Source organism: Dipodomys merriami, unplaced genomic scaffold, assembly GCF_024711535.1.
Source record: "Dipodomys merriami isolate MVZ:Mamm:240054 unplaced genomic scaffold, mDipMer1.0.p SCAF_4, whole genome shotgun sequence".
In the NCBI taxonomy this organism is placed as follows: domain Eukaryota; kingdom Metazoa; phylum Chordata; class Mammalia; order Rodentia; family Heteromyidae; genus Dipodomys; species Dipodomys merriami.
This window is the reverse complement of record NW_027205603.1, coordinates 25,587,871-25,612,153: the sequence shown is the minus strand read 5'-3', so window position 1 is coordinate 25,612,153 and position 24,283 is coordinate 25,587,871. Positions and strand designations below refer to the sequence as shown.

The 24,283-nt window shown below is 34.9% G+C and overlaps 1 protein-coding gene across 6 annotated transcripts in view; it reads right to left on the bottom strand.

The window, feature by feature from the left end:
- Positions 1-24,283, bottom strand: part of Sntg1 (syntrophin gamma 1) — an 807,695-nt gene that overhangs the window by 67,276 nt on the left and 716,136 nt on the right. For all 6 annotated transcript variants that reach the window (XM_069990696.1, XM_069990699.1, XM_069990700.1 and 3 more), the window contains 2 exons: positions 21,071-21,187; positions 11,810-11,881 (listed from right to left, as the gene is read on the bottom strand). In XM_069990696.1, coding sequence (XP_069846797.1) covers positions 11,810-11,881; positions 21,071-21,187 — 189 coding nt within the window. The remainder of the gene's footprint in view (positions 1-11,809; positions 11,882-21,070; positions 21,188-24,283) is intronic.

Genomic DNA, 24,283 nt, shown 5'->3' with positions numbered 1-24,283 from the left:
CTTCTTCTTTCTTCTTCTTCTTCCTCTTCTTCTTCTTCTTCTTCTTCTTCTTCTTCTTCTTCTTCTTCTTCTTCTTCTTCTTCTTCTTCTTCTTCTTCTTCTTCTTCTTCTTCTTCTTCTTCTTTTCTTCTTCTTCTTCTTCTTCTTCTTCTTCTTCTTCTTCTTCTTCTTCTTCTTCTTCTTCTTCTTCTTCTTCTTCCTTCCTCTTCTTCTTCCTCTTCCTCCTCCTCCTCCTCCTCCTCCTCCTCCTCCTCCTCCTCCTCCTCCTCCTCCTCCTCCTCCTCCTCCTCCTCCCTCCCCTCTTTCTTCTTCTTCTTCTTCTTCTTCTTCTTCTTCTTCTTCTTCTTCTTCTTCTTCTTCTTCTTCTTCTTCTTCTTCTTCTTCTTCTTCTTCTTCTTCTTCTTCTTCTTCTTCGTCTTCTTCTTCTTCTTCTTCTTCTTCTTCTTCTTCTTCTCGTTCTTCTCCTTCTTCTCCTTCTTCTCCTTCTTCTCCTTCTTCTTCTTCTGTAGGTCATGGGGCTGGAATGCAGGGCTTGAGCATTATTCCTGTGCTTCTTTTTGCACAAGGCAAGCCCTCTACCACTTTGGGTCACAGCTCAGCTTGCTTCTGGTTTTCAGGTGGTTAATTGGAGATAAGAGCACAGAAATGGTGGAACAAAGTGTGAACAAATGCAGCAGTGATGTTGCACTAGACACTATGTTGAAATGAACTATGCAACTTGTCGGGGGGGGGGGGAATCAGGAGGGACCTGGAAGAAAATGACTGAAGGAGTTATTGTTCAAAAAGAAATCTACTCATTACCTGATTTATGTAACTGTAAGTTCTCTGTGCATCACCTTCCCAATTAGAAAAAAAACACTTTTAATAAGAAAATTTAAAAAAAAGAGTCTCACAGACTCAGATCTCAGCTTGCTGAGTAGCTAAGGTTATACAGGCTTAAGTCACCAGTGCCTAGCTGCTTCAGTTCCCTTCTATTCCTCATTTTTAGTGGATTTTCTTTTCAGATATTATTAATTTGGGTACAATTTTAATCAGTACTGTCTATGAAGATTTATTATTAGATTGGTCACTTTAGTGATTTCTATTGCTATTTACAAATAACACTACCTGAGACAGATTAATTTTTCTTATCTATTTTACAGTTCACTTCATTTAGCAACTTCTGAATTCTTTTTAGTTACACTTTGACTTACAGAAAATTTGCATGTGAATTACAAAATTATTCCTTGAGTGGTTTCATAATTGCCTGTGTGCAACTCATCTCCACTCACCTCCACAGCCCAGGGTTTATTTTCTGTGAATGGGCACAATTAGGGCATTCGCCTACAACTACATACAATAAAACCACTCAAACCAAGAATTTGACATTTCCTATTTCCATCTCATCCTTGACCATCACTGACAGCTCATAACTGGGGAGTAATTTCGTGTATGTGGCTATCCTGTCTCTTTGGCTGCCTTAAGGAAAACCATGTTTTGATCTTTTTGCCTCACATTAAGTTAATTCTATTGAGGGAAACAGAATAGATATTTTATAAAATCTTCCTCAGCTGGTTTTGCTAGGCATTTCCTCAAGATCAGAGTGCATTAGACTAAATGGCATTAAACTGGGTTACAGCACATTGGATTTGCCCTGTAATATATTACATTGTACATTTCCTCCTGGTTAGGCTTGCTTTACACAGCTTTTTCAGGAAGGTTATAACCTTATTCTTGTGATTGTAATATCCTCCTGTCACTCTACCAACCATGAACAAACATGAATATAAGGCTCTGGTTGCTTGTTTGCTTAGGTGCTGCTATCTTTGCAAACTTACCTGCATCTTTTATAGGAAGTACTTTGTGGGTAGGAATTTGATCCAGTAAATGTCTATTTCTGGTCAGACTCTCCACTGATTTATTCTTAGATGATGAATTCATGGCTCCTACCTATTCATAGAGTATACACCATTAATTACAATTTTGTTTTGTCCCATATTTGTTGAAATGGTGCTCTATTTATACCACATAAGCCTGTTGAAGCTACTTCCCATATCATTAATATGGTTCTACAATGACTTTAGTATGTCCTTATTTTATAACATAATAAAATGATATGGTCTCATCTCTGACTTTCTATGACTCAACCCATCCATCAAAACTTCTGTACAGGTTATGGTATTTAGAAATAACTGAGTGCTGAATATGTATCTTGCTTCAGGAGACTTTAATAATCCTTCCCACTCTCTGAGGACAGATAAGATATGATGTGCACATAGGCATATAGCCACATTTGAATGCGTATGTATGACTTTAGCTATCTACATCTCTGGTAAATATGTGTATATATGTACAAAGGCCCTACATTGAATTAGTGAAATGTCCCATATCATGTGGACACACCTCTTTGGGTAGACAACAGCAGACTTTGATGCTGATGTAACACAATGTGGTACCCTAGTGTCATATGGCTAACTACCCTGAGGGGTATCTATGAAATCTCCTCAACACTACATCCTTCTTGCTCTAAACCCAATAACACTGAGAGAAGTGTATTAAAAAATTTTTAATGTCATGTGTTTCAGGCTCCTCTCCAACTGTGCAATCCCACATTGGAGAACTCTAGCAGTTTTATTAATCATATCACTTGGTTGTTTAGAGTTCAAGGAGGAGATCTGGTTAGCATGTGTACTTTAGGAAGAAAAGAAAGCATTGCTGGTGTCTGTGCATGTCCCAACAAGTCAGCACCTTGAAATACAGTAATGAATGTGTTTGGGTTGTTTAAACCACACATATCTCTTTGTACTACACCTGAGCAACTTTGCATCCTAATTCTTATTTCCAGGATGTTCTTTTCTCTCCCTTCACCAAATCTCAACCCCATCCAACATAGCTTCAATTGCTGAACCTTTAAGAACTCTTTTAGATTTCAATTTAGTTAAGGCTTTCTCTAAAATACTTCTCCTGAGCTCCTTGATCAGATAGGAATTTTTTTAGTTTGCTCTCCTTGTGTTGATCCCTAAGGCCTAAATGGACTGCTTGGTAACTCAATTGTACTCAATTTTACTCATATCTGTAAAATGAATTAGTAAATAAGACACTCTCAAAAATCAACTAACGAATGGCTGATCATTGCAATAGCCTTCACATTTAATAGATGAAAAAATTCACTTCATTTGCAAAGACAATGTATTTAATTGCACATTTGTGGTTTGCTGCCAAGGCTTTCCTATTCTGAAACATTTACTCTGTCTTAAGTCACACAACTTCTCTTGCTTCTCATTTCCTTCTAACTTACCAATGAGTGAGGAAAAAGCAGAGAACTCTACTCTAACAGAGTAGAGTTTTTTAATTTTTTAATTTTTATTTTTTTGGTGATTTTGAGGCTTAACCTCCAGTCCTGGGCACTGTCCCTAAGCTCTGATATATGAGCGAGCACTGTGACTTGGTATATGACTTTTATGGGTGCTTTTTTGATATGAGTCTAACACTTGTTAGCTTGCTCATGTAACTGTAACCCCTCTGTACAGTATCTTTACAATAAAATATATATTAAAAATGTGTAACAGATATTAAAACATATTCCATCTAAGACACACAAAATTCAGAACTTAGATGTAAGTGGGTGATGGAATTTACATAATACCCTGTGAACCAGACTGGCATTTAGCTATCTACTACTTTTCTTGTTTATTTACTTTCTATCATGTCACCCAAACACAATGTGAACTATGTAAGCTTAAGTCAGCCTTATTTCCATGACCTATGCAACTATCATTCATACCATCCTGGTCTCCAATCTATTGCTGGGTACACTCTGCCTGGGATGGGCAGCAGATACATACAACCCTGAAAGCCTCCTGAATTCTACACGATGTCCACCTGTCAGGAGGCCATCCAAACTGTTGCCCTGTCCTGCCCTCTAGTATCTGCTGCAGAGCAAATCTAATGTCTGGCCTTGCTTCACTTAGAGCTGAGCTTAGTGATACCTCCTTCTTAGGGACATGGACTTTGATCTATTTGTACACTCTTGCCTCTAGCATCACAATTCGGAGAGCACCACACTGTTGGGTATCTAGGGCTTCCAGCACAGAAAAGCAGTTGTGCCTAGAATAGACATAGACTCCTGTCACAGTGGCTTCTGGTACCCCCTCCCTGCCAATACTGCTGCAGGGACAGAGGGTGGGGAGGATGGGGATAGGGAGAGAATGTACAACTTATCTTACTGTAACTCTAGTCTTTGATATGTGAGTACACCTCTAACTTAACTCCAATAAAGCTCTAAGGCCTTCACTGATCCCACTGTAGTACCTGAGTCCCAGTGAAGCAGAATCTTTGCTAAGTGAGCTGGGCCACCTACTCTCCTGACCACATTGATACCATACCCACCTACATGGAGCTGGATGAGCTCCAACAGTCAAAGGTGCTGAGATCTGTTCCTCAAACACAGAAAAAGAAGCCATGGCTACCTCAGCCACAGTGATGTCCTGTCATCCTGGATGCTGTTGTTACTGGACTCACAAAGCCTGGGCTGCTACCCTCACCCACCATCAGGGTCCAGAGTCCCACCAACTGGGACTATCTATCCGATCAGCTCTGGGTACTGAACTATAACTTTGGAACTCACCTGAATACTGAGACTTCTTGCTTATACTTGTTCCAGAGTTATGTGCTAAGACCTAGGGTCAGAGCAACAATTTCATCTAGGTCTATTGTTTCTGAGCTGCTGAGATGTCACAGAGCGTCAGTGTCAGAAATATTTACCTACTGGTACTACCCAGAAGGATGCAATCCTCAGACCTACTGGATATTCTCAGGACTAGGAGACTAGAAAGTTGGCTCCACAGCTGTGTCACATACTTGAATCCTGAATGGAAGGATGTCATATTCCACTCCTGGAAATATCCCTTCACCTACTACTAATTCCTACTATGAGGAATTTAAGTACAGAAAAACTCCTAAGGTCCTTGACTGAATACTGGACACAGCTACTATAACAGTCAGTAGCCCTTCAACCTACTTTACTGATCAACCTGCAGTTCTCACAGCGACTAAATGAAGAAGATGAATGGAGATCATCTCACCATGCTCAACTAACCAGAAGCACTGCACCCTGTGCAATCATGCTTTCAGCCCAGGAGCAGAGGAAAGTCTTCTTTCAAAAAAATAGTCTTTTAAATTTGCAAGTAGATAGATCAATTAAATCCAAGACAGAAAAAAAGGCACAAGAAAGTAATGCAATAAAACCTAGTCATTGGTAGGGCATCGGTGGCACATACCTGTAATCCTAGCTACTCAGGAGGCTGACATCTGAGGATCGCAGTTCAAAGCCAGCCCAGGCAGGAAAGTCCATGACACTCTAATCTCCAATAAACCACCAGAAAAACAGGAAGTGGGGCTGTAGCTCAAGTGGTAGAGTACTAGCCTTGAGCTGAAGAGGTGAGGAACCGAGTTCAGGCTGAGAGTTCAAGCCCCATGACAGACAAAAAAAACCCAAAGAACAAACAAATAAAAAAACCTAGTCGATTCCAAAGACAAGGAATTTAGGAAATGGACTAACGTGGAGTATAAAATGATGAATTTAAGGATACTCATTGAAAGAAAGGAAAAAAGATAAATAATTCAAGGAAATCTAGAGCCAATTTGTGGTATGAATGAGAAGCTCAAAGAGAAAGATGCATATGTAAGAGAACTAAGATGATATCTTGCATTTAAAAGAATTAATGAGTTAATGAAATTAAAAACAATTAAAAATACAACAGAAAGCTTCAGTGAAAACACAAGAATCTGTAAACTTGATAGTAAGGCCTTTAATATTCAGAGAGGAAAAAAGAACATATATAGATAATCCATAAGACTTACTGGAGATCATTAAGTGAACATATGTCTATGCTGTGCTATTCTAAAATGGACTAAGCAAATATAAGAAAGCTTATGGAATAAAATAATTTGTACACTGTATTAAAATAATTGCTAAAAACTATTTATGTATTAGAGAGAAACAGATATTCAAATCCATGAAGTGAAAACATTCAACCCAAAAAGGTGAGACATAATGTTCAATGTACATATGTAAAAATAGAACTAGGTAACTTGAGGAGATGGGTAAGGTTGAGAGAAATGAAGAAGTATGGAAGAGGTGAGATGAATCAAGTGCATTGTACTCACAAACTGACAGAATGAACGAAATCCCCTTTGTACAACCACTTCAACATAATAAAAAACAATGTAATGGTATAAGACTAGATAGCAATGACAGAATAAATCCTGAAAGATTCACCAATAATTTTATTTGGAAATAAAACTGCCAGTAGGTTAAGAAAAATACAAATATCTATAAAGAAAGAGCTTGAGACTGGGGACAATGGGAACCCAACACTTCAAATCCTGTTGGATGTACCACAAGCAATTAAGAAGGGAAAGTTTTAGGAGTAAACAATAAGAAAGAAGAAAAATCTCCAAAAAATAGTGCAATACAAAACAGCACAGAATTACAAAAGTTAGAACAAACTCAATCTAAAATTAACAGAAAGAAACCAAGAATATAAATTTAGATAGAAATTAGTCAAGTTGAGTACAGAAAAATGGAACATAATAAATAAACTCAAAGCTTGTTGAATGAAAAAAGAAGAGTAAAATTGGTAATTTCATAGGAAATTATTAATAATAAGGTCTTCAAAACAACAAGCCTAGATTATCTACAAATGTATTTCATGACCAGCCTCATTATATAGTTAAAGCAAAGCCATCAAAAGGAAATAAAACTATAGGGCAATTTACCTTATGTGTAGTAACACAAAAATCCTCAAGAAAATTTAGACATATTTATGCATACATGTAATTCAAGATATTTGAAAGATAGACCAGAAAGATCATAGTTGAAGGCTGGCCCAGGAAAGTTTTTAGAGATCTATTTTAACAAACAGATATAGTATGTTGGTTTATGCATATAACTCTAGCTCTGTAGAAAGCATAGGTAGGAGATTAGAGTCCAAGACAAGGCTCAGGTGAAAAAAAAATGGAGCCCAACCTGAACAATAACTAAAACAAAAAGGACTGAGGGCATGATTCAAGTGGTAGAGGCTTTCTAGCAAGAATAAGATCCTGAGTTCAAATCCCAGCATAACAACAACAAAATTCTCAAGAAAGTATATTTTTTAAAGAAATTGAACAGTATATTGAAAAAAATACAAACAATGACACTATGGGATTTATTTCTTGGTGGACTTTTGCTTTTATACATAATCACTATGATGTCACTTTAACAGAATGAAGTATTTAAAAGGTGTTCATCTCAAATAATTCTATACAAACAAGGGAACATGCAGACTATGCAGACTATGTTGCTTTGGCCCTGGTTTACTTTGCTTAATAAAATTTTTTCCAAGTCTATATTTCCTTACAAATAGTACAATATCATATATAGTGTGTATATATATGCACTATATATATTACATATATACATATATATGTATATATATCTATATATCACAGTTTCTTGATCCATTCATCCACTGAGGGACATCTAGGTTGATTCCATATGATAAACAATGATGCAATAAACATGGTTGTTCTGGTGGCTTTAGTGTAGCTTGGTTTGTGGTCCACTGACTAAATGCGAAGGAATGGAATTGCTGGGTCATAGGGAAGTTCTATGTTTAGTCTCTTGAGGAACCTCCATATTGCTTTCCAGAGTGGTTAAACAAATTTACATTCCCACCAACAATGTAATAGGGTTCCCTTTTGGTCACATCCTGACCAGCATTTGTTATTGTTAGTTTTCCTGTAATAGCCATTCTGACTAGAGTGAAGTGGTTCAATGTTGGTTTGATTTGCATTTCTTTTATGGCCAGAGATGAGACACGGTTCAAAGAGAATTGTACTGATTGTGCCTGATTAATGTAACTGCAACTCCTTTGTATGTCAACTATGCAAAAAAAAAAAAAAAAAAAAAAAAAAAAAAAAAAAAAAGAAAAAATTCTTTTTAAAAAAGCATTTGCCAAATGACTATTAATTCTAAAAGAAATCATTTTCTTAATATAATTGCTTATCATTTTGCTATTTAAATTTACTGGTACCATTATCATCAATGAGGAAAATCTAAAGTTTTTCCAGTAAGATCTGATATACCAAAAAAGCATACACTTACTACTTGAATTCATCATAGTACTGTAAGTAGTAACAACAGTAATCACACAAGACAGATAAGGACACAAGAAAGAGTTATAGACAGAATTCTGTATAGATAAGTATGTGTGTTTATGCATATATACATCTGAATATTCAAGCAATTATTCCAAAAATGAATAAATGAATCAATAAAATTAAAAGACACAAAATCCAGAAAATCAGTTTTTTATAGACAAGTAATTAATGGCCTACCTTATAATTCAAGAAAACAACTTAAGTTCTGATAACATCAAAAAGGTGAAATACTTAGGTATTAATTTATCCATGAGGAGTGAAAGATTTTTATACTAAAACCATAAAACCTTAATGAAAGATATTGAAGAAGCAAGTAGAAAGATATCCTACACTCATAACTCATAAATAATATTATAAAACAGTCATACTACCAAGACTACATACAGATTCGATAAATCCTTATCAAACAATGGTATTCTTCAAGAACTAAGACATTTAAATCTAACATGAATATGGAAGTAAAGTGACCCACAAATAATTAAGCTAATGAAAAAACAAAAACAAAAACAAAAAAGTTACAGTTCTCATATTCCCTAATTTTAAACTGAGTAAGAAAAAATCCTAGTAATCAAAACAATATAGTATTGTCACAGAACAGAAAGCCCAGAGAAAATGTCAATGTATACAAGCCAGCTAATTCCTGACAAGGGCACCATTAAGAGACACTGGGGAAAGAGTGCACTAATGGTACTAAGGATATTGAATTTCCAAGTGAAAATGAATGCTACCAGAAGTTTACTTACATTCTACACAAATATCAACACAAAATCAATAAAGACCTAACACAAGACTAGAAACTTTAAAATTTCTATTAAAAAAAACCTCAAGAAAAACTTAAAATCATTGTTCTTGGTGATATTTTGAATATCACAGTAAAATCCCAAGCCATAAGATTAAAACTAAATAAATAGGTCTACATGAAACTAAAAAAAAAGAAAGAAAAATGAAAAGAGAAACAATTCATTAGATTCCTATTCACTGTTAATAAATATTTGCATAGCATATTATCTTATAGGGGGTTATTATAAAAATTTACAAAAACACTCAATAGTAGAAAAATAACACAATAAAATGGGCAAAGGAAGCAACATGGAAGGAACTTGAGGTTATTGCATGTGGTAAAATAAGCAGAAAGACAGGTACCACCCATGTTTCCATTTATTTATGGAAACTGAATCAATCTCCTAAAAGAATAGATGGAATAGTGTCACAGACTAGAAAATGGAGAGAGCAAGAAGATGAAAAGAAGTTAAATAAGGAGCAATCCAACACATTCAGTGCTAAGGAATTAGTTCGGATATTTCTATTACATGCTAGAGTAACTATGGTTTAAAGCCACTTAATAGATTTCAAATGACAAAAGAAAATGCAAAATTCTCAGCTCATAAAAATGTTAATTGTTGAAAAGCTGGATATGCTTATTACTTTGTGTACACATATTCAATTACCAAAACATATTTCATAAAGATGGGCATATTTTTATTTCAATAAGAAGTAGCAAAAGACCTCATTCTCTTAAGAAGACAAAAAAAATGGCCAACACAAATAGGAATAAATGAGTTTCAGCACCTCATCATGGAAATTTGGCCAAAACTCTTATAAATGAGTATTTATTAAGAGGTTTAAAGATAAAGCAACTCTGTGACCCAGCACCTCTTTTGGGAACAGATAGAATATAGCAAAGGAACCCAATCACTGCCTTTTACAAATACTTGTGCTCCATATTCGCTGCAGCATAAAAAGCACAATGAAAACAGAACACCAAACAGTGGCAAGGGAAGGTGAATAGAAATATAGGATGTGTAAAGTGATGTAGATTGCTAAGGTGGACTGTGAAGCTTATCATTAACAATATTACACCATATATTCTATCTAGGCTGAATGAGAAGATTGGATATGAACTTGCTACTAAAGCAAAATTAATTTGGTAATGTTATGAAATCATAGGTCGGTGCTTCACTGTAATACTTTTTTCTATTTGTCAAGTATCAGAAAGCATCATGCTACATAACTTAAACATACACTATAACATTTATTTTAAAAAACAACTGGACAGATGATTCTTAAAATTATTCCTACTTTCCAAGTCTTTATTAAGAACATTTCAGCCAAGCCGGGAGCTGGTGGCTCACCCCTATAATTCTAGCTTCTCAAGAGGCTGAGATCTGAGGATTGCGGATCAAAGCCAGCTGGGGCAGGAAAGACCATGAGACTCCTATCTCCAATAAACCACCAGAAAACTGGAAGTGGTGCTGTAGCTCAAGTGGTAGAGCACTTGCCCTGAGCTGAAGAGCTGAGGGATAGCGCCCAGGCCCAGAGTTCAAGCCCAACGACCAACCAAAGAAAAGAAAAAGAAAATTTCAGCCATATTAAGTGAAGTAACCCAGTCCCAAAGAAATTTAGGTCCCATGGTTTCCCTTACTTGCAATAATTAGTATACATATAGGATAATCTTATCAGATGAGCTGAAAAGCTCAAAAAGCATGTACAAATGACCATGTAAGATGATGCTAAGTGAAATGAACCCCAAGATTTAGACACAAGAGGTCTGTCTTTATTGTTATTGTTTTATATGTACCATGTGATTTTATTTTTTGTTGTTGTTTCCTTTGTATGTTCTTTCCCCTGTGGTATATCCCCTGTTGTCACTGTACTGGATTTTGGTACCCTGCATCTTATATATGCATATGTCTAATTTGGAGAGGGGAAGGGGAATAACAAAAAGCTGAAACAAGGACATAGGATCACCCACTGCAACAAGGATACAAACAGGACAATATATTGGAAACTAACTTTACAACTTTGGGTGTAGGAGTTGGGGAGGTGGATGGGATGGGGTGGGGAGGAGTGTGGGAGGTGGGGGAGGGAAGGGTAGTGGGACAACAACAAGGAAGGGAAGGGGTAACAAAGCTCGATAAGAAATGTACTCATTGCCTTACTTATATAACTGTAACCCCTCGGTATAGCATCTTTACAATCAAATCAAATCAAATCAAAAACTATTCCTACTTTAACTGCTTAAAAGGATATTAAACCATTTGTAATTTTAAAAAAATTTAATAACCTGCAGTTGCAATAATTTTGTACATCACACAAAAATATCTACAACATTTGCATACATAGTCTTTTACATGCTCATAGAGACGGGCCAGACTCTATGAAAAAAACAAACAAAAAATTTCTACTTTTGCCTACATTTTCTAATTTCAAGCCTTACCCAAATATTTTCCAAATTTCAGTTAGGAAACAAAATGAAGCAAAAAACTAGAGACTAAGGTGTGTGGCTCACCTGGTAAAGCTCCCGCCTAAGAAGTTTAAACACTGAATTAAGTTCTAGTACCAAAAACATCAGGTAAGTAATTGAAGATTGACAGACTGAATGTAATTGTCTTTTTCCCAATGTTCTCCTGCTAAACTGCAAGCTTTCCATGACTGAGGAATGGTGGTCCAGCTGGTGAGTGACATAATCTTCTAATTGGATTCCTATGCATTGTCTGTACCTTGAATTTTCTCTTAACTTACATACCTCTTTCTTTCTTTTCATATTCTTTCCTTTTATGTCCATAGGTTACTTTTGTTCATGAGCTCATTAGAGTTCAAAACCACAACTACTTATTGATCATACCTTGAGAATTTTGCACATAATCTCATAAACTGAGAATGTTTTCTCTGCTCGAGTCCAGTCCCAGGTGGTCACCTATAAGAGAAGAGAAAATAATGCTATTTGTTTTAGAAAAGTCGATTTTATTCTCTTCTTTAGTTCATTGCTATATTAGGGTGATGCTTTAATATGCTATAATAGTGATGCTTTCACAGACATATCAAAGTCTTTCATTTCATGAAGTCACTCCCATGTTTCAAATAATTTTTGGTTTCCTCTGATTTCTAATCTTTTCTTGGGGTGGGGCATTTCATTCTTTAATATATAATTTTTCCAATTTTTGTATATTAATTGTACAATGCCAATTGTACAATTGTGATTTCCATAGATACACAGAATATATTTTATTCATATTCCTTTTTTCTATTACTATTTCTTATTCCTCCCTACTTTCCTGCCCATTTAATAAACATGTTTCTTTTTGTCTTTTCTCTTCTGGTATTGGAGATTGAACCCAGCCCTGAATTTGGCAGTTCAGCATTTTGCCACTGAGGTACTTATACTTCCAAAACACGCTTTTTAAAGTAGGTTTCACTATCACACATTCATAGTTACATACAATATATTTGGTTTGTCCCTCTCCCATAACATAACCCCTGTTTTCACTGTATTTGATGTAGGTATAATTTGGGGAGGGGAAGGGAAAAAAACAAAATGTTTAAATGGGGATACAGATTGACTCATTGCAACAATGAGACGTACAGGATGCTATGTCGAAAAACGAACTTTACAATTTAGGAGGGGGGTGTGTGGGGTATGGGGAGATGCAAGGTGGGGGGAGGGGGGAAGGGGGTAGATGAGGAGATGGGAGGGACAGAATGGTAGGGGAAAACAAAGGAGGAGGCAATAATGCTGGATAAGAAATGTACTCATTACCTTGCTCATGTAACTGTAACCCCTCTGTACAGTATTTTCACAATAATATACATATATATGTATTTGGATATTAATCCTCACTCTCATCACTCTCTCTTTCCACCTACCAACCTCCTCCTGCTTGTTCCCTCCAAAATAGTCTGTACTCTACATTCAAGTTTTTGTTTTTACATTTGAATCTGATTATGAAGATTTGTCTTTTTGAGTTGACTTATTTCATTTAACAAGATCTCCAGGAAGTGGCACTGTGGCTCAAGTGGTAGAGCACTTGCCTTGAGCTGAAGTGCTCAGGGACAGCGACCAGGTTCAGAGTTCAAGACCCACGACCCCTCCCCGCCAAAAATAATCCATGAAACAAGATCTCCAGTTGCACCCACTTACCTGGTGTTATGTAATTTCCTACTGAAATAGGGTTGAATAGCACTGCATTGTGTATATATGCCACTTTTATCTATTATTTTTTGATGAACCACCTGGCTGATTCCTAAAGTTAGCTATTATGAATAGTTCAGCATAAATATGGTTCTAAAAGTGTCCCTATTGTAGGCTTATAAGTATGTCTTTGGGTATAAACCTGGGAATGATATAGCAGAATTATATGATAGTTTTCTATTTTTAACTTAAAGGAACAATCCTTCTGATTTACTCTGTGATCGTGTTACTTTACATTCCCCTTAACTGTATATGGGGATTCCTGTTTCCCAGTGTCCTAGCCAACAGACTAGGTTTTATTTCAATGGTAGCCATTTTGATTAGCATATAAGAAATTTCAAGTCTGATTTGCATTTTATTTATTGGGCCAATTTGCCCATCTGTTAATTGGAGTTTTTTTGGTATTTAGATTTTTCAGCTCTTTATGTATTCTGGTGAGTAATCCCTAGTAATGCTATATGTAATGCATAGCTGGGAAAGATTTTTCTCCCATTCTGCTGGCTGTATCTTGAGTTTGGTAACTATTTTCCTTGTTATGAAGAAACTTTCAAACTTGCTGCAATACCATTTCTCAGTTCCTACTCTTATTTCCCGATTAATTAGAGTCCTATTCTGAAGGTCACTGCCTGTGACATTGTCTTTAAATGTTCCCCTGTGCTTTCATAGGAGCTTCAGAGTTTCAGGTATTGCTGGGTGCCAGTGGCTCAGGCCTGTAATCTTAGCTACTCAGGAGGCTGAGATCTAAGGATCACAGTTCAAAGCCAGCCAGGGTAGGAAAGTCCATGAGACTTTTACCTTCAATTAGCCACTAGAAAACCAGAAGTGGAGCTGTGGCTCAAGCGGTAGAGTGCTCACCTTGAGCTGAAGAGCTGAGGGATAGTGCCCAGAGTTCAAGCCCCATGACCGACAAAAACAAACAGTTTCAGGTATTACATTTATGTCTCCAATGAATTTGAATTGAGTTTTATACAGGGTGAGAGATAAGGATGCAGTTTCAGTCATCTCCAGTTTTCCCAACACTAGTGTGGAAGAGTGCATCTTTTCTACAGTGTAAGCGTTTAGCATCTTTGTCAAGAATTAAGTAACAGTGTCATCGTAAGCTTATTTCTTGATCTTCTGTTTTGTTGTTGTCCTGGTATTGCTTTTGACACTATGACTCTGCTATAAAATTTGAATTGAAATGTTATGATTCTTCCAACATTATTCGTTGTACAGTGGCCTTCTTTGGCAACTTGAGAACATTTATTTGTCAACATAAAGTTTAGTATTTTGTTTCACCTATGAAGAATGTCATTGAATTTTGGTGATGATTGTGTTGAATCTGTAGCCACTTTGAGCAAAAAGCCATGTTTTCAGTATTAAATCTGATGATCTACAAAGCAAATTAGATTTTTCTGTCTTCTTCAGTTTTTCAGTGTTTTGTGATTTTTACTGGACAGCTAATTCACTACCTTAAGTTTTTATGCCTACAAATTTTATTTTATTTATTTTATTTTATTATTATAATTATTTTTTTTTGTTGGTCGTGGGGCTTGAGCTCTGGGCCTGGGAGCTGTCCTTAGCTCTTCAACTCAAGGCTAGCACTCTACCACTTGAGCCACAGTACCACTTCTGGTTTTCTGGTGGTTAACTGGAGATAAAAGTCTCACGGACTTTCCTGCCTGAGCTGGCTTTGAACTGTGATCCTTAGATCTCAGCCTCCTGAGTTGTTAAGATTACAGGCATGAGCCACTGGCGCCAGCTACAAATTTTATTTTTAAAAGCTATTGGAAATGAATTTGTTTTCTTGCTTTTTCAGGATATTTGTGTTTTATATATAGAAAAGCTACTGATTCTATATAACAATCCTGCTAAATTATTATAAATGTTTATAAGAGCTAAGAGTTTTCTGGTGGGACATTTAATCTTTTGAGTATTTGACCATATCAGCTGCAAAGAGGCCTATTTGATTTTTTTCCTTTTCCCACTTGTATCTCCTCATTTCTTTTTTTTTTAGTGCTCTATCTAGGAACTTAAGTCCTTATATTGATTAAGAAAAGGGAGAATAGAAAGTCTTATCTTTCTTTCAATGAAAATGTTTTCACCTTTTTCCCATTTATTACAAAGTTGCCTATAGGCTTGTCATATGTATCCATTTTAATGTGGAGGTATTTCTAGTTCATTTTGCGCTTTTATTCTGAAAGTGTACTGAATTTTATCACTGCACTTTTTTGCATCAGTTAAAATAATCATGTGATTTTTTTTCTCCTTTCTGCTACTGTATGAGATATAGTAATCTACATAGGTTGATCCAATTTTGCATTCCTGGAAAGAACTCAAGTTGATCATGGGGTATAATCATTCTAATATGCTATTGAATTGGATATAAATATATTTTATTTTGAATTGTAGGTCTATAATCATCAATTAAATTGATTTCTTATCTTTTTGGGTGTTATTATCTGGATTTTCTTATCAGTAATAATGACATCACAAAATGAGTTTGGCAGCTTTCTGCCCCTTTTTATTTCATGGGATAATTGAGGAACATAGGTGTTAATTCTTCATTAAATGTCTGATTGTATTCAGCTGTGAATCCATCAAGTAAATCCTCGAATTTTACTTCTTCAATGTTGTTATCTGTTATAAACATTTTAATTTGTTTATATCTTCCAGGCTTAATTTCGGTAGATCATATGTATCTAGATATTTATGTATTTCTTCTAGAGTTTGCCAATTATTTTGAATGTGAATTTCAAAAAATACCCTGTACCTATTCTCTGCATTTTATTGATATCTGTTATAATTACCAAGTATGTTTCTAAATATGTTAATTTGGGTCTTCTCTATTTTAGTTTTTGATCTAAAACTTGATTTATCTTATGTATTTATCATTTCAAGAGCCAGTTCTTTGCTATATTAATTGTTACATTATTCTCTTCATGTTTGTTTCATTAATTATCACTCTCATTTTTATTAGATTTTTACATCTGCTAAGTTTGTAGTTAGATTGCCTTATTTTTCTAAGATTTGAAAGTCTATTATTAGGCTATTTATTTAATATCTTTGTAATTTTTTAATACAAATATTCACAAAATCCCTTTACTGCATAGGATAGGTACAGATTTTTTGTGTTTTTATTTTCATTTGATTCTAAAAAGTTTTACATTTCTTCCCTTATTTCTTCGAGGAATGACTCAAAATTCAAAAGTTTAGTGTTCCGTAGCTATGCTGTTTGTATAGATCCTATATGCATTCTTGATATTGTTATATAATTGATTTGTCATTTTTATCTGGTGAATTAAAACATATAACTTTAGTTTTCTTGAATTTTTTTAGGATTTTCTTTATGCCCTAAAATGTGATATATTTTGGAAAAGGTTAATTGCTATTAGGAAGAATGTATATTCCATTGCTGTTGGAAGGAATGTGCTGTAGATATTAAGTCCATTTCATTAGTGGTGTAGTTTAATTCTAATGTTTCTTTATTACCTTTTTTTCTAGAACATGCATCTGTTGATAGGAGTTGGGTAATGAAGTGACTGTAATTATTGTCTTTGAAATCTATCTGTGTCTTTTTATACAATAATGTTTGTTTCATGAAATTAGATCTACCATAGTTAGATGTGTATGGATGTATTACTATTGTTTCTTCTCTTTGCATTGTTCCTTTATTAATATGTTACATTCTTTATCTCTTCTGACTGATTTTTTCTTGAGGTTAGATTTGTCAATTAAGTATAGCCGTTCCTAATTACTTTGCTCCTATTTGATTAGTACATTTCTACCAATCCTTTCACTTTCCATTTTTCCACTTGTACTTGTAGCCAAAGAAGACCAGACTTTGTTTTAATCCAATCAGCCAAACCACATCTTTTAGTTGAATAGTTACAGTGATTTAAATTTGAATTTGAAAAGCATGTTTTAGTTTTAATAAATTCATTGTATTTTCCCTGGATTGATTTGAGCATTGTTTGTTTACTTCACCATATTGATATTAGGAATTTACTGGTTTATAAGTTGAACATGTTTTATTCATTTATTCTTATTCACCTTTCTATTTCTCATATGAAACATTTTTGTTCCTGAGCTCCCATGTTGGTGATTGTTTCTTTGTTATCAACATGTAGAATTCCTTCAAGTGTCTTCTGCAATGCTGGCTCAATGATCACAAATTCCTTTATTCTATACATATGTCTAAGAGTCTTTATTTTTCCATCAATTTTAAGGTATAACTTTCCTGGATATAAAGTGTTGAGTGTCAACTATGTACTTTTCGAGTGTGAACTATTTCACTATGAACTCTTCTGGCTTTCTGTAACTCTCATTAGAGGCTGATGTAATTCTCATGCATTTGCCATTCTAAGTAAAATGGCAATTTACTTTTCTTTCAGGCATCAGTATTCCTTCCTGTTTTACTGTTCATTGACTGCAGTATGACACAGAGAAGTTCTTCTCAAATCATTTCAATTTGGGGCCTAAATACCTCCTTTACTTGGAACCCCAGATCACTCAGATTTGGGAATTTTCTGATATAATTTCATTGAATATATTTTCTTTGCTTTTCATTTTTATTTCAGCTTGCTTTTCTACCTGACAGACTGTTAGATTTGATTCCTTGGCCATGTCTCTGTGTTTTTGAAACATTGTTTCTGTTATTTAGACAAATCAGTTTGTCTTAGCTATCATAGTAAGAATTCCTTATTGCCTATACTTCTGAACAGTCCATTTGCAACCCTCTTACTTCTCGAGATAATCTCTTATGACTAAGCCTTATCTAAGCACTATAGGAGACCTCCCTCAGATTCTCTGACATGCTATTTTCCAAGTCGTTTCCCCAGAGTAATTGAAAATCAAATAGGCCCTCTCTTATGATAGTACCCAACTAGGTATCTTTGAGATGTGGAGAGCAACAAAATGGATCTCTTCTCCAATTCTGACCAATCTCGTAGGAGAAGTCACTGCCATATCAGAACTCCACAATGGGTTCAAGACTTGTAAGAAATGCAAGTTTATCTTGTGGTTAGCACTTTATCTTGTTGTTCTGCCTGGTTTTCTTTGTGGTTCTCGTTTTCAGATTCCCTTCATTATTTGAGAGCTGGCATTGGAGATCTGGGCTGTTTCTTGTCTCTGATTAGCTTTCTTGTTTCTGTGCTTCTCAGCTGTCCTGTCATCTCTGTCATGATTTCAAATGCATTTTCTCTTTCTCTCTTCAGAAAAGAGTCTACCCTTTGTTGACCTAATGCCCAGAATCACATGGGAGAAGCTTCTTTCTGTGCTGTCTTGGTCCAGAAAGCGATACTAGGCTTTATTACCATTTATTGTAGCATTTATTTTAGTAAACACTTTCATTTGATATAAAATGCTGTCTGCCAAAACTATGTTACTGTATATGTTTTAAATAATGTGTAATCTCCATAAACATAATTAATGAGAAATTGTTTCACAAATACTTAGTAGTTGGGCCAAGTTAAAAACAGAAGGATGTGAAATATTCACACTGGCTTTGATAAAAATATGATTTGTGTTAAGAAAACAGTCTATGATGCTTTATGACATTGTAAAAACATCAATAATGCAAATAAGTTGATGCCCTTCAACATCAAGAGAACAGCAAGTCAAGCTTGAAAATTCGTACGCTTTGTGGATTATCAGATCTGTCAGTGCATGCTCTGTCATTTAGTATTTATATTCAATAAATATTTATTGAGTGCTTACTGTTTGGTAGGGTACATATTTCTGAAAGTAAGATGTTTGATACAACACATAAGCCTACATGTTGTACAAATTCCACTGACTAGAGCTTAGAATATAATAGATTGATAACATGACTGTTTTGGCTTAAAGATACTGAAACAACATAGGTAAACATATTCTGATAGTTGCAAAAAATAGTTCACAGTTATAGTTTGGACCTTAAGAAACCCTACCCTTATATACTGATGAGTAGGTCTTATGTCTATGGTACTATTGGGAAGTGATGAAACCTTTAGGAAGTAAAGTCTAATGGAAGAAAAGTAGGTTATGAGTGATTCCCTTGAAGGGGATATTGAGACCCTTTCTTTCTTTCTTTCTCTCTCTCTTTCTTTCTCTCTTTCTTTCTTCTTTCTTTCTCTCTCTCTCCTTCCTTCCTTCCTTCCTTCCCTCCCTCCCTCCTTCCCTCCCTCCCTCCCTCCTTCCTTCCTTCCCTTTCCTTCCCTTTCCTTCCCTTCCCTTCCCTTCCCTCCCTCCCTCCCTCCCTCCCTTCCCTTCCCTTCCCTTCCCTCCCTCCCTCCCTCCTTTCTTTCTTTCCTTTCTTTCTTTCTTTCTTTCCTTTCTTTCTTTCTTTCTTTCCTTTCTTTCTTTCTTTCTTTCTTTCCTTTCTTTCTTTCTTTCTTTCTTTCTTTCTTTCTTTCTTTCTTTCTTTCTTTCTTTCTTTCTTTCTTTCTTTCTTTCTTTCTCTTTCTTTCTTTCTTTCTTTCTTTCTTTCTTTCTTTCTTTCTTTCTTTCTTTCTTTCTTTCTTTCTTCCTTCCTTCCTTCCTTCCTTCCTTCCTTTCTTGTTTCTGGCTGCCATGGAGTAGGAAAACCTTCTCCTTTACATGTTCCAACCATGATGTATTATACCATGACAAGCCAAACAAGGGCCAAGAAATCAAGGACTAAAACCTTTAAATTAAACTGTAAGCCACAATGAAACTTTCTTCTTGATTCATCTAAGTATTTTTAAAGTAATGGGAACTGAAAAACACATAGACTAGAATAAGCTAATGATTTTTTTCCAAGCATAAAACACTATCTTACCCTTCAGGTTTGTAATATTATAGAATTGAAATATTGACTAAATTTAGATAGACAACACTTATTGTTAAAACAAATTTGAGATTCACTTATTGATAATGATTCAAGTCTAAATGAAAAACTTAACTGTTAAGAAGTAAAAGTTTCAAATACTCTAAAATGGCCCTTTAAAGGTTCTTTGAGAAATCATAACACACACCTTGATTAATAATTAATCTTTTTTAAATAACACTTTTATTGTAAAAATATCGTAAAGAAGGGTTATAATTATATGATCAAGGTAATAAGTCCATTTCTTATCAAGCATTGTTACTTCTTCTTTTGTTTTCCCTTACCATCCCTGCCATTCCATCTCCACAACTACTCCCTGCCAAAGTTGTGAAGCTCATTTTTCCACAAATCATCTTATACATCTCACTTTTGCAATAAGTCCACCCGAATCCCTATTTGAACAATTTGCTTTTTCCCTTCCCCTCCCCAAATTATACCAACATAAAATACAGTGAAAACAGAGACAGGGGTTATACCATGAGGGAGGGACATACAAAGCAACAAAAAATCACTTATAAATGCGTTAGAAACAATAGCAAGAAAGAAAAAAACCACTTGTGTCCTTATCTTGGGGTTCATTTCACCTATATCATTTTATCTGACCTTTTCTGCTTGTCTCAGACATCTACCAGTTATTGCAAATTAGGGTAATCATGGGACCTATGTTTCTTTGGGCCTGGCATACTTCACTTGCGCCATTTGCTAGGAAATGGAAAGACTTGGAAAAATTATATTAATAATTAATCTTTAAAATCTCACTCCATGTATACTCAAATGTTAACACAATAGTTTCTTTAATTTTTATTCAATTAATTATATACACTGGCATAAACTTGTAAATATTTCAAAAATCATTTCCTATGTTTCTCTGCAATTTGTTTCCTTAATTTCTGGGCTGAAAACCAAAACTTCCTTCTAAAATTTTCAAGGATAATAAAAGAAATGTTTAATGCAAGGGTAGTTTCTAGTATGAAATATCAGAAAAAAAGTGTGCTCTTCCAGACTTTCTTCGTGATATATTGCTAATATGCTACTTAGCAATAGTGAATTGATGTCCATCAGTTATGACAATGTTTAAATGCTCTGTGCATTTGGATAAAAACACTTACTGGAGGTGCTGGAAACTTGTAAAGACATGAACCCCGCAAGGCGAGAAATGTTGGAGAGTACAATTTGTCTTGCAGGGGGTCCTGTTCCCGCACTTCACACCAACCCATGTAGACTATCTGCAAGAAAAAATTAAATATAAAGAAAGAAAGAAAATCATAATGAGACAAAGCAGGTCACAATATAATGATTATATATATGTATATGTATAAGTATATACAAAAGTCAACATAATTGTCAAAATTCATATTTAATCCCTCTAATTGTCAAAACTCAGAATTATGATTGTGTTTTTCATATCTTCTTACATCTCTGATAAAATTATCAGGTTAATTTACAACAAAATTATACTGCAACAAATTTACTTTTAGTAAGTGAAAGTAAACCTCTTACCAGTATTTATGTTTTACTCAGTTTTTATTAAGTGTTCATTTATGCAAGCTCAATAGCATGATTTATGTTTCCAGTTTCTGCTATAAAAATATTTACTTATAAAAAAGTCTATTGACTCATTCCATTAGTTTCCAATTAGGGCCATTTCATTATGCAGAAATGTAATCTTAACATAAGAGAGTTAAGTTAGCAAAGGAGATAAGTGAGAGAGACACATCTGGCAGGCCCACACATCAGAATGTCACAACAGATCAGCCCAGAGCTTGACAGAGACGGGCTAATTCTTCATCTCATATGGTTATAGAATATGCGATCATGTTTTATATATCAAGTGTCAATGTTAGCTACTCTTTCCTTCTGGCTATGAGAAATAGTTGGATCAATTTTCAAAAGAAAGCCATGTGGTAGGAGCCATTCCTCAATTTTCCATTATTTAATTATTGTGAAAGTCAAACATATGAATAAATATTAATTAAATGAATATGACAGACTGTGAGATTTATTTAAATTGCATTTTCCTTTTACCAAAACCCCATGTGAGTAGATATACTTCCATCCTTATATAATTTATTTTTATTTTGTGATTGGCAGAATTTTTCTTTTCAGTTTTTCTATGTTGCTGAGTAGCCAATGAAATATTAATACACATGACATGAGTGTATTTGGGCTAGTATCTTGTGCTACTCCCATTTCTATTTTTGGGGGGGAGTCATGGGGCCTGAACTCTGGGCCTGGGCGCTGTCCCTCAGCTCTTCAGCTCAAGGCTAGTGCTCTACCACTTGAGCCACAGCACCACTTCCTGCTTTTTTCTTTTTGCTTATGTGGTGCTGAAGAATCGAACCCAGGGCCTCATGCATGCAAGGCAAGCGATCTACCACTGAGCCACCTTTCCAGCCCCTGTTACTACCATTTCTTTAAGAGAAGACATACCGGACCTCAGATGTAAGATGTGTATTAACAGAGCTCAAGTGACAATCTGCACCCAAACTCTGCTAACTCCTGATTAGTGGCTAATGCCTGACATTAACTCACTTAAAGCAAGAAGTGTTTTGCTAGCAAATCACCTAATTGATGGGTCGAATGTTAGGATAACAATGATATATTTGCAATAAGATGTCTGTTCACCCATGAATTCTATCTTTTTTTCAGGATACTATTGTTATTTCTACTATATCAATAATTTGCTCATCATCTGACTATCTCAGTATGTATTACAATAACCCTGTATGACATAAAAGTCCGGATTTAATGAAGTAACAAATTGTGATTTAAACAAATTAGGTTAATGAGTGAATGAAAGTATACATTAGAAAAAGAATTTGAACCAGATTTCTTTGCTTTGTAAATTATGTATTCTTTAATCTCTTAGATTGCTGGTATGTATGTCTAAAATTTATATCATAATGGAACTAGTCATAAAATACAGCTGTAATAATCATTTGGTGTTGCATATATGGTTACATGCATAAAAATCAGATAACCTCATAATTTCAAAGAGAAAGCTTACTAGTTAACCATTTCATAAAGGAAATAACATTATAAGGACACATATATACATATATGTGTGTGTATATATATATATATATATATATATATATATATATATATATACCACAGACACACACACACACACACACACACACACACACACACACACACATGATATATAATGGTCTGTAATATAAGAGGGAATTAATTAGATTTTCCTGCTAGTAGTTGTGTTTTATTAAGCAACTTAAGACAACTTAACAACTAAAGTTTCCCTGTAAAGTTAGAAAATAATAATATTCTTAAAGTACTACTTTTTTATAAAATATGGAAAAATAACCAAGAAAATCCACAATCATGTAGAGAAAAATTTATTCATTAATGTAAATATGGACAAATTTTGTCATTAAAGTACATTCTATATAGAAAGGTCACATCAGAGAACAAGGTGTTTTTCAGCCTCTCCAGCTGAGAATACATAAAATGTTAGTATCCAGGATTCTCAAACTGTGTCTTCTGGGCTTACCAAAAATATTAGATTTTATCTAAAGTAACAGACACCAGCACTCTAACAGTGTTGAGGCAAAGTCCATGAAGCCTTTGCCAGGTCTAGGGCTACAGCATAAGTCATTGAAATAATCCTGAAATAGACAATTTCACAATTTTGCTTTGGCTTCTTTATTATCTTCAATGATAGTTTCTTAGCATTTAAGTAAATAAAAACCTCTTGGGATGAAAATTAAATTTTATTTTCAATACATTTTCATAACTCTCCTGCAGCATAACAAAAATAAGTGAGAAATGAAAAATTAAAACTTGTGGGTTTCTCCTGAAGTATATAGAGAGAATATCACACAGAACAAAAACAATAGAAAATCATACTGAAAAGATCCAGATGTTGGAATATTTGGACATAGAAACCATCCTTGCCACATGCAAGAAGATAAGACAAAGCCAGGTGCCGGTGACTCACACCTGTAATCCTAGCTCCTGAGGAGGCTGAGAGCTGAGGATCACAGTACAAAGCCAGCCCGGGCAGGAAAGTCCGTGAATTTATCTCCAATAAACCACCAGAAAATCGGAAGTGGTGCTGTGGCTCAAGCAGTAGAGTGCTCACTTTGCGCTGAAGAGCGCAGGGACAGCGCCCAAGCCCAGAGTTCAACCAGAGTTCAAGCCATACGACCGACCAAAAAAAAAAAAAGAAAAAAAAAAAAAGAAGAAGATAAGACAAGAGCTTGAAATATTCACCAGGAAAAATTATAAAGTGCTTTACTTATAAATTAGACAAGTATATATTTAAAATTTATACTTGGGGCTAACAACTAGTTTAAAAA